The sequence below is a fragment of the Diplotaxodon limnothrissa genome, linkage group LG18 (assembly GCF_057381915.1).
Source record: "Diplotaxodon limnothrissa isolate DT_005_m linkage group LG18, D_limnothrissa_male_GT1.1, whole genome shotgun sequence".
NCBI classification, from domain to species: domain Eukaryota; kingdom Metazoa; phylum Chordata; class Actinopteri; order Cichliformes; family Cichlidae; genus Diplotaxodon; species Diplotaxodon limnothrissa.
In genome coordinates this window covers 23302874-23314255 of record NC_140613.1, presented here as the reverse complement: position 1 = coordinate 23314255, position 11382 = coordinate 23302874, and the positions used below count along the sequence as shown (strand labels likewise).

At 39.7% G+C, this 11382-nt stretch overlaps 1 protein-coding gene across 1 annotated transcript; it reads right to left on the bottom strand.

Annotated features, from left to right (window-relative positions):
* Positions 1–1694: 1694 nt before the first annotated feature.
* On the bottom strand, positions 1695–5197 carry LOC146613625 (E3 ubiquitin-protein ligase MARCHF2-like). Its single transcript, XM_085377768.1, has 4 exons — positions 4909–5197; positions 4604–4799; positions 3753–3962; positions 1695–3113 (listed from the first exon to the last, which is right to left on the bottom strand). Exons 1-4 carry the CDS (start codon positions 5091–5093, stop codon positions 2958–2960), a joined length of 747 nt encoding a protein of 248 aa, XP_085233894.1. The 5' UTR covers positions 5094–5197; the 3' UTR covers positions 1695–2957.
* Between the last annotated feature and the right edge of the window lie 6185 nt (positions 5198–11382).

Below are 11382 nucleotides of genomic sequence, written 5' to 3'. Positions count from 1 at the left end.
GCCATGAAATTAAATTTTACAATATTATTTACCGCCTCCTCTGTATTTTTTTTTTTAGCAATATACACAAAGTGACATGCTGAATGTCTAGACCACTATCTCACTTCACATTACTGACTGCTGATGCATCAGTAGCCTTTGTTAGCAGGGTTTAACTTCTGCTTCGGGTAAAATTGAAGCTACTTTTTGTACATTCATTGGCCATTTATTACGTATACCTGTTCAACTATGGCAGCTTTTAGAGCAGAGGTAGGCAAATCCAGGCCTCAAGTGTCCTGCAGGTTTTAGATATCACCCTGTGTCAACACACCTGAATCAAATGATTAGTACAGTCCCAGGCCTCTGGAGAACCTCAAGACATGTTGAGGAGGTCATTTAGCCATTTGAATCAGCTGTGTTGGCTCAAGGACACATCTAAAACCTGCAGGACACCAGCACTCGAGGCCTGGAGTTGCCTACCTGTGATTTAGAGAATTGTCAGGATGACCTGCTGAAATCCAACCTAAGCATCAGAATTAGTGAAGAAAGGTAGTTTTTGGTGCCAAACAGGCCAGTCTGAGTATTTCAGAATCTGCTGATCTACTGGGATTCTCCCACGCGACTATTTATCTCTAGATAGATATCCAATAAGTGGCAGTTCTCTGGAAGAAAATGTCTTGTTGAGGTCAGAGGAAAACAGCCAGAAGGCAACAGTAACTCAAATAAACACATCTTACAAAGTATGCAGAAGAGCATTTCTAAACACGCAGCATGTCCAACCTAGTAGTGGCAGATGAGCCCACCAGGTGCCATTGCTGTCAGATAAAAACAGGAAATTTAGATTAAAATTAGGATGGGCTCACCAAAATTGGACAACAGCAGAAAAAAACAGCAGGAAAAATCTTGACTTTCAATTTGTGCTGTGACATACAGATGCCAGGGAAAACAACATGAAAGTATGGATCCATCATTCCTCAGATCAACAGTTCAGGCTGGTGTTGTAGGTGTAATGTTGTGGGGATATTTTCTTGGGACACTTGGGGCCTTGGTACCAAATGATTAACAAAATAAGCCTACATGTTGACTTTATGCCATGAAGAGTTAACACTGAATTAACACAGTTCTAAAGGCAACGGGAAAGTGATCCAAGAACGTCGGGTATTATTGTAAGGTCTTGGCTGTACAATAGGAAAGGCTTTTTACTATATGCGTAAATAAAATTGAATTGAAGTAAAAATAAGTGTACACTGGGTGTACACAGGTCTGAAAGAGTTATTTAAATTGTGTCATCTGAGTAGCTAAAAGAGGAAATCGCTATTTAAGGTAACCACTAACTCATTTTCAGTCTGAAAAACAGCTAAACACTTCTTTATTTGGTGGTGGTGAGGGGGTGTCTAAAGACAGGTTGGGAACCACGACTGTATTACTTGGCAAATAAATATATTTAAAACCATGTGTTTAAGGTCAAACCCTAACTATGGCATGAAAAACAGGTTCAGTGAACTTCCTTTCTGAAATATAGCGAAGTACAATATAGCCTAAAAAGGAAGTATATATGCTTCAGACAGTACTTCAGTAAATGTACTTTCGATCATTGGTTACATTCACTGTACAAAATGCACATGCACAATTTCCCAACACAAACATATTAAACAGGAGATCGGTTCATTTTTAGATTGTGGTATAACTCACAGTTTATTCAGTCATCTTCTCTGTGGAATAAGAAAAAGAAAAGAGAGCACAAAGATCACCCACATCCGAGTCCAGGAGTCCCTCATGTTTTATTGCACAATAACCCAATTTTCCAGGGGACTGCAGCAGGAAGACTACAATAACACAAAATACTTTGTCTAACAAATGCTGCATATATCGACTGACATCTCAGAACACGCTTGCCTTTGTGGACCTTTACGAAGCACCAGTCTGCTCTGGTACACCTGTGTTTTTAATCCATTAATGTCACGTTTCCCAAAGCTATATTCTGCTCTTTTTAAAATTGCATCACTTGTGATGTAAGACATTACTACTGGTCGTTGCTAGGCAGCTCAATTGATGAATGGTGCATTTACAAGTGGAGCAGGGCTGTTTGCTAATGCACTTTTATGACAGTAGAAGAAACATAATCCGATTAAAATGTAAACATGATTCCACACCTTCAACACTCGTGTCCTGTACGTTACTGCACTGCCATCCACCAGCTGGAGTTAGTGTTATCCCATATACTACAATGCTCACTGGCCCCCGTGACAAGTGTGATTAATACACGAGACCTGCATCAACAGGAAGGTGATTTGGTTTCCACTCTTCAGACAGCAATGGAAAAAAAGAACAAAGAAAAAAGATTTTCCTTGAAAAATGAAGAAGGGTTCAGATTATAGACAAGGACAGTGGTATGAACAAATGTCGCTCCCTACTTGTTAAAAGCAGAACAAAAGAAAAGATTATTCACAGAGTTTGTCAAAAAATGTTTTTTGTTTTTTTTTAGATTATTATCCTCCGCCAGGCTATTGCTTGCCCATTGTTCCAAAACAGCTAAATACGTGGTGAAGGGGCTTGGGGGAATTATAGGTAGTGAATATGTTTCATATTATACTGTAGTAGCATGCTGAATCAGTTATATTCTGCTACATTAGCTTGTGTCTTAGTATTTCATAAGTTTGTGACAATGACTTAAAGTCCGGCTGATTAGTCCATTTTCCATGTGTCCAGGCATTCGCATCCTGGCACTGTTTGTTTTCATCAACAACGACTCCTGAATGAGTTCAAAAAGTTCAAAACCACTTTTGTGGCTAGCCAATACCATAGTAGTTTACATCAAGTGCTTTAATAAAGAAAACAGAAGGGGGAGGAAAAAAAGCAGTTCTTCCCTCAGAATGGTCCATATGAAGTGCAAAAGTTCATTAATATGATTAATTTTGTTTTTAGAGAGTGCTTCAGCGGGCTCTATTTTAAATATTCCACTTGCCCCTGCTCAGCACTCATACGATGGTCTCGTCAGTCATTTTCTTGGTCGACTTGGTTGGCACCGAGCGTTGGGTAGTGTGTGCCCCTTTCATGTCGGGCATTAGCAGGCGCACTTTCTGATTGGTCCTCCTCCACTCCGAGTACAACTGACAGTGATACCGAAATGACACCTGAGAGTGAATGAAAAGAAAAAGGGAGGGGGCGAGACAAGAGGTAACAAAGGACAGAAAGACATATCAATAAAATTAGCACAAAGGTATCTGAGAGAGTAGTACAGATGCTGCACAGCAACTACTGCACGACAGGGAACTGAAACCTGAGTAGAAAGGCCGAGCTTTCACAGTCAGTTTACATTTTCAATAACGATAAAAGGAAAACACTTCAAAAAAAAAAAAAAAAAGCCATTTAGTTTACCAAAGCCCAGTTCTAGACCCTGTTAAAAACTCCAGCTAACGAAAGGTGTAGAATAAAGCCAACTTATTGTCAGTATTCGCAGTCAGCTATGCATGTATGTGCAGGCGTTCTGTTTCTGTTCCAACACTCAAATAAACTGCTCCAGGCCACAATATACTCCACATGCCTTCACATGTCTCCACAACTGACTGAAGCTGTACCCAGAAACGATACTGTAATGTCTACAATAATCAAGGTAAGAACAATTACCTGGACGTGTGCTTGTCTTGGTATCATAACTGAAAATCAAAGCTTTAAATATCGAAACTATTAAAAAAGGGGCTTTGATTTCTAAACTACCTTATAAACACTTGGATCTACCCCCCCCCAAAAAAAAACATTCTGCAATTGGTTACCAGTGTCCAAAGGATGTAGATAGTGAAGAGGGCGATGGTGAGGGCAATAAGGCCAACAGCTTCGAGTCTGCTCTTCAGCTGCAGGTGGTCCTGTGCGCCCCTCAGACACAGCCAGCCGGAGATAGCTGCCAGGGGTGTGATAAGAAGGAAACAGGCCATGTCGCAGAGCAGAGTGCGCTTCTCACTGCGAGGGCCCGGGTCCTTCAGCCACTGCAAAAGACCAAAATGGGGAGGTCGATGATACGCCTGAATCGAGCACATTAAATGATTAACTGATGTGTCTTAGATTATAAAAACAAGAATGAGCTTTAAAGAGGAGTGAGCTGCCTGCATGAAGTAATTAATAAAGCCATAAAAAGAGTATTCTAACCGAACACTATTCACACAAGGTCAAGCAAAACAATCCTCAGTACACGCAAATGATCCCACTTGCTAAACATGTTACTTGCTGGCACAGATACTTAATGGCATAAATGAAATCTTCCAAATGCTTACAAAGCTGAAAATATCAGTACAAGGCAAAAGAAGAAATAATCTCCTTGCTTTAGACAAAGCTCATGGCCGTCCATCTCGTTAGCCTCTTACTGAACCGAGGTTGGAGCCTATCCCACCTGACATTAGGGAAGAGGTGGGATACACCCAGTCAATCACAGGTCTCATACAAAGAAACAAACAGCCATTCATGCTCGCACTGAGCCATACAGTCAATTCAGAATCACCAATTAACCTAACAAGCGTTTGTGGACAGTGGGAGGCAACCGGAGCGCCCAGAATAAACCCACACACTAACCGCTTTTTATAAAAAAACCATAAAGTAGAGAAATGAATTCACACAGTAAAACTTTTCTAACCTGAGTGAGTGGCTGTGGTCGCCGTTCAATAGTGAACTCAGTGTGACAAAGTTCACAGTAGCTGGTGTTGGAGGATGACAGCCACTTCTCCAAGCAGCTTTTATGCACTTTACCCAGAGTACCAGTACAGTCACAGGGCGAGAGCAGCGTCTCTCCTCCAGCTCCCTCGTGACAAATCCGACACATACCCACGTCGCTGCGCGAGAGACAGCAGAGCATTGAAGACAGAAAAGTAACAATAACATATACACAGTTTAATTACGCTACATTTATTTGGCTACCATGCGTGTTTCTCCCTCCCTTACCTCTGTGAGCTCACCGCTTTGACCACGGTGGAGAGTGGGCGGCCATCTTTAGCCGTAACCTTGGCAATGTACTGGGCCTGCGCGGTGGAGTCAGTCTCCTCGGAATCCTTGGAGGCATCGGATTCGGCAGTGCCAGAATAATCACAAAGGGAGCCGGGTAGGTGACAGCAGCCTGACGAAGACATAGTCAGCTGAAGGTGACAGCGACGCAGATGAAGGCGGAGGCGAATTTGAAAGGAGCTCTGATCCAAAAGGTGATGTCCAACTCCACTTCTTCTCCTCCACCTACAAAGCTACCGCCTAGTGGATGCTGGAAAAGATGAAGACACAAAGTATGGTTGACTTGGATTATTACTTTATGCTCTTAATTTTCCCGAATAGGAATAGTGATGGTTAGCATGAATACATGCACATATAAATGCACATAAATGTCAGCTTTCACTGCCAACACTGCTCACTGGTATTCTTGATCTGCAGCTGGACTTTAGCCAAAATTACATAAAAACCTTTTTAAAAAATAAAGGAATAACATAAAAGCTTGTACTATATTTAAAGCTATTAGGCTGCTGTATACTTTATTTATGACCAAGGTTGGCTACTTTTAATTCAATTCATCATTCATTCAAAGTGGCCTGCAACGCTTTACAGCTATTCTGATTCAAAGCAGGCCTATGAATTCTAGTGATATTATCCCATCAATTATTGATAACAAAAATGATTCTAAAAAGTATTTCCTTGGTTTTTCTTTTTAGTATTAAGACTTCATACATACAAAAACATGTTATAATAGTGTAATAAAAAAATGCAATGTTAAAATACAGAATAATCAGAAATACTGTAATACTTTAACCTGTCACTTTTTCTCATGTACAATAACACAGCATACCACAAACCACCACCCTATGAACACATTTAAACAGAAAATTGTTTACATATTTATGACTTTTCAAATTTTTTTATTTCTCTCTATATACATTTTGGTAGTTTTTAAACTTGTTAATATTGTTAAATTTTCAGATGTTTATGGATTTTTTGTTTTTTCTCGTCAAACGAATTACATTGTAATATTAACCCAGCTTCAACTTACACATAACAAATGTCATATGGTTTTCAAAAAGTGCCACACGTGACATATTAGGTTCTGATGTGAGTTGCAGCCCTGAAAAAACGTTTGAATATTTTACTCCAAAAAATGATGTCTCTTAATAACTAGTAACTGGCTTCAACAAACTCTGAGGGAAGCACACTGCGGTGTAGATATACATTTTAGATAGACCTTAAGGACACTAGGAGTGGGATCAGGGTGGCCGTGTGTTACCCATACCTGTCCCTGCAATAGTCGTGCAATGTGATATAGTCAACAACGCAATCTTATGTAGCTGCCTTAAAAAAAGACTAAAGACAAATCACAAAAGACAGTGTGCCAATATACTCGTGTATTTAAAGGTGCACAAAGCAAGCTTCCTGATGTTACCGTGATGACTTAGTACTGTTATCGACACGTTACACATCAAAGGCTAGATCAAAATCCGACTCTATTTCTGGTACATGACTGAGTTGCTTAAAATTTCCCAGCTGACATTAATTATGCCGTACATGTCCATATCCCCGATACAGTAACGCTAACATGCAGCGCCGACGAAAGCTAATTTATTTAATAAAGCAACGTACGTGTACAGAACATAACCAGAGGCCAGCGAACAAGCTGGGATATGATACTTGTATAGAAAGTCCCATCGCTGTGGTCAAAAACACAAACAGGCTGTACCGTAAATATACTCACCCGACGGCCTGCCTTTTCTCGGCTGGCCTTGGCCCTGCGTTGGCCAGACACAAGCTAGCTGAGCTAACTGGACAGCTCTAGCTACAAACTATGACATTGACGTCTAAACAGAAGCTGACGATAGAAGGGGATACAGAAGACGATCGTGTGCGTTGCATCCTCTCCATGGCTGGTAGTGCAAATCACTGGGGTAATTTTCTCTTTTTTTTAGTGCGGAAAATACACGGCTGCCAGGATCACTGGAGTCAGCTAACGAGGCTAACTGACTAGCAACGGGCAAGCCTACTTCGGTATCCCTCAGCTGTGGATTAGTCACGTGACACAATGGTGCCTTCATCGTCATTAGCAATGTTTTAGTGCTACATGTTTACATACATGTTCGGGGACATAGTATCAAAATAGGGATAGATGGAATATGTTGTCAGAGTGAGTAAGTAAAAGTGGGACTGCTGAAAATTTTGATGATAAAGATAGTGTATATAATGTCTTTTGTTTATTAACTCAAAGTTACTCAGCAGCACAAAGAAACTTAAAACGAAAGGGATATATATTCCGAGCATTTTGTTATGGCACACACCGTTTTATCGATTAGAAAACCAGGCTAAATGCTCTACAGTTCCAACAATACAAGTTCTGAATGTACTTTTTATTAAAGTGTTTCAGTTTCGTTTTCCTTTCGTTTTCCTTTTAAACTATCATTACTTGTTTGATTTCAATGACGGAACAGTTATTAATCTCGTCCTGGAAACATCTGTATTAAACTATGTCAGAATAAAACCGTTAGGTGGCAGCATTTAGTTAACCCTCTCAGATTGTTCCCTGGTCCACCGGTGGTGGCGCTGTTATTCCAAAATTTCGTTCCACGGAAATTTTAAAGGTTCCACAGGGGTTTTGAGGGGGGCCTTGGAAAAACATGGGTAAATTTGATTTATGGACTCTAGGCTTGCGTGTCATGATAAAATATATGAGTAACAGTCAAAATGGCTTGTTCAGTTTTGTAGCTGAATCTTGAAAGCTAAACCAACCTGTGGAAATGGGATGAAGATGTGGCGCAACCAAAGAAATTCAACATTTGCTCCAGAAACAACACCTAAAAATAGCCATTTGACACCTGCAAAAAATAATTCTGAGGTAGACTACTTTTATTGTTAAGTATCTAAAATTTGTGCTGCTCCTTCTACTTTTATAAAGAAAAAGTTGTTTTCCCTACTTCCCTATATTCATTCTCAAGTTAGTGCTTTGGAAAACCTAAGTGAGCATATAAATACCAGTATGATGCAAAATTGCTGAGCCACCCCCCATTTCTTTATAGTTTGCTTAAAGGAGTCAGATTTTCTTGCACATTTTAAGTGGTCTTGAGCAATAATTTTTCAGGCTTTATGACTTTAAAAGGTTTTCTTTAGACTGGCTGTTTTTTTTTTATCGCTCTTTCTCAATCTATTCCTTGTAGCTGACCATCTTCAGAGGAATGTATTTGTTTATGAAGCCACTTACTACTGACCTATGAATCTTTCAACCATACAAAGGTACATAGCTCAAGGGATGGACCAGTGTTGTGTCTACACTTAAAAGAAAGCTAACCAAAGATCCAATTTCAAACGGTATCTCTAGATGTTTCTTTTTCTTTAGTTGAATCTATGAAAAAGCCAAATGTAACCCAATTCCACTGACATGAAATAGAAATAAATATACATTTGTACACCAACAAGGTGCAAAAATACAATTTCAAGGTATTTGCCAAAAGCTTGACATGAAAAATGACAGGAAAACCTGTGGTCACACCAAATGTTGTTTTAATTGTCAGAACTCTGTTTTTGCCTCATATACTCTATTTTCAGGTATGCTTGCACATTTTTGATTGCTGCACGTATTTCCCATTTTCCTCATAAAACATGAAGAAATGAGGCTTGGCTCAAGACTTTTGAACAACAATGTACTTTTAATATTGTGTATATAAAATTTGTGCATGACTTTAAAATACAGTCCCTCTACTTTAGATAGTGTTTTAGGCCCGCTACTGGTTCTTTGTTTATTATGTTTAGACACAACACTGATTCATTCAATTTAATTGTATTTTTATAGATCCAAATTTGGGGCGACCGTGGTTCAGGGGCTTGGGAAGCTCATCTTGTAACCGGAAGGTTGCCGGTTCGATCTGTTTTGGTCGTTGTGTCCTTGGGCAAGACACTTCATCTCCCTGGCCAGAGGGACCAATTGCGCGATATGGCAGCCTCGCCTCTGTCAGTCTGCTACAACTGTAGCTTACCTCCACCAGTGTGTGACTGTGAGAGTGAATGAACAGTGGAATTGTAAAGTGCTTTGAGGGTCCCGAAAAGCGCTATATAAATGCAATCCATTATTATTAAATCACAACAACAGTTGCCTCAAGGTGGTTTATATTGTAAGGCAAACACTCTACAATAATAGAGAGAAAAGCCCCAAAATCAGATGATCCCCTATGAGCAAACACTTGGCGACAGTGGGAAGGAAAAACTCCCTTTTAACAGGAAGAAACCTCCGGCAGAGCCAGACTCAAGGAGGGGCGCCCATCTCCTGTAACCGGTTGGACGTGAGGAAAGGAAGACAAGACCAAAGACATGCTGTGGAAGAGATCAAGAGATTAATAATACCTATGCTTAAATTCAGAGTGGTGTAAAATATTCATAGGTCATTGTGATGGCATGCCACACATGTTACCTGGGGGTTTGGCTTCTCCTGTCTGGCAAAGGGCTGGGAGAGCTGAAGTATCACTGACAGCCTAATTGGATACAACCACATGCTTCCTTGCCTGGGGGGTGTTTCATGTTTGTTTAATTGTTTCGTATTAGTTGGTTATATGGCAGCCATTTTGTTTTCCCCCGTGTGTGCCATTTGGTTTAGCTAAACCAGTATTTAAGTTCCCCCAGTTTATCTTATGTTTGTTTGAGGTTTTGTTAGTTATTATCTTGAGTTTAGTCTATTGAGTTGACCTCTTTTATTGGTCTGCCTGTTTAAGTTTTGTCTTTGTTAAATGGCTTTTCATATGTTTGGGTCAATAAAGCCCCTTTTTTGAATTAAACACCTGTGTACTTTATGCTTTACTGCTTGGTCCCTGACAGTCATTGTTAAGTGGCTTAACAATCTAATCCTTTAAATCTTGACCTGCTACTCTTTTTGATTTTTATATTGTTGACTATTTCATTCAATGATGTTTTACATCTCTTATTTTATGCATGTTGTGATTTTGATATTTAATTGCTTTTAAGATGTCACTGAGTGCCTCAAAAGGAGCCTGAAAATAAAATGTATTATTATTTATCTATAAAAAAAGGTCAGGTACAAGGACTGAATACAAGTGAAAAAACATTCAATGTCAAAATATGAGGAAATTAAAACATAAAGAAAGAGTAGCTTTCTTTATGTTGGTCCACTCTTGATATGTTTTGTTGTATTGAAATTATTATTCTTAATGTAATTCTGCATTGTAGCAAATTTCAAGACTGATACTCTGATTTATCAATTTCCCAATATGGTGTAACCTAAAATAGCAGCGTCCAAATGTAATTTTTAACCTTTCTTTAAACAGAATCTATTTTTGTCACATCACCCTGTCTAATCCTCTCGATCGTTGCCTCTTCCTTTGAACCCAAACACTGATAGTGAAAGGGGTCTGTCGCGGTGATAGTGATGTCTAAGCATTAATGAGAGCGGGGGTTGTAACACACGCACACACACACGCGTGCACACACTTCAGAGCCTTTCTATCATTTCCCACCCATCCATTTGGTCAAAGTTCAGCACAGATCATCTGTGCATGCATGGGATGTCATGAGACATGCATCAGTGGACTTTAACCCAGACCGACACACACATGGGCTTGCAACTCATTTACTTAACATAGTTTGGTTGTCAAGTTAATTAGCTTTATAAATTGGGTAGCCATGATACTAAATTGTGTGAAAGTAACAGTTATATAACTTATCAGTATTTCTAAAGTATGTATAAGTTATTAGTAAAAAGCTACTTTCAGCTGCCCTCTTGTCACAAGGGGTCGTCACAGCAGGTAGCTTTCCATGTTTGACTTGGCAGAGTTGTCCACCAGATCCTGACAGAGCCTCAAAGGGGAAGCTATTACTATCATTAAAATAATGTGTGTTGGTTCTCCTTGAGTTTTTGCAATAGTTGCTTGATTTATGACTCATTTCTGCTGTCACAAGTAAAATAATGCTCTGAAACAAGTCTGATGCATTTCATATGACACAGCAGAGATTTAATTTGTGACTTAATCTCAGCCATCAGAGAGAGAAGTGAGGTGTGACAGTCAGCCAGGGAGAGACAGACTTATTCACAGCGATTCGCCGTCAATAACAGTATAATTTAGTTGCTGCACTTCATTCTCGTGATCCCTTAAACTGCAGGCGTCCTCGTGAGTGCTAATGGAACGTAGTAATTTAGTTTCTCTCATTTTCTGATATGCTCTTGTCCTAATGAAAGGTCACTTGACTGCGCTGCCTTATTCACCGTGCAAATCTATATTCAGCATCCAGTGAACCTGGGGGAATAGGTTCATTTTATGTTTGTTGACCAATTGTTGACTTCTGCTGACCATTTAAGATCCTACAGTATTTTAGCAATCCTACAGTATTTATTACGAGTTCATGTCCAGAAGACATGCTGCTACCCTGCAGTGCTGACAGGCCTTGGGATCACCT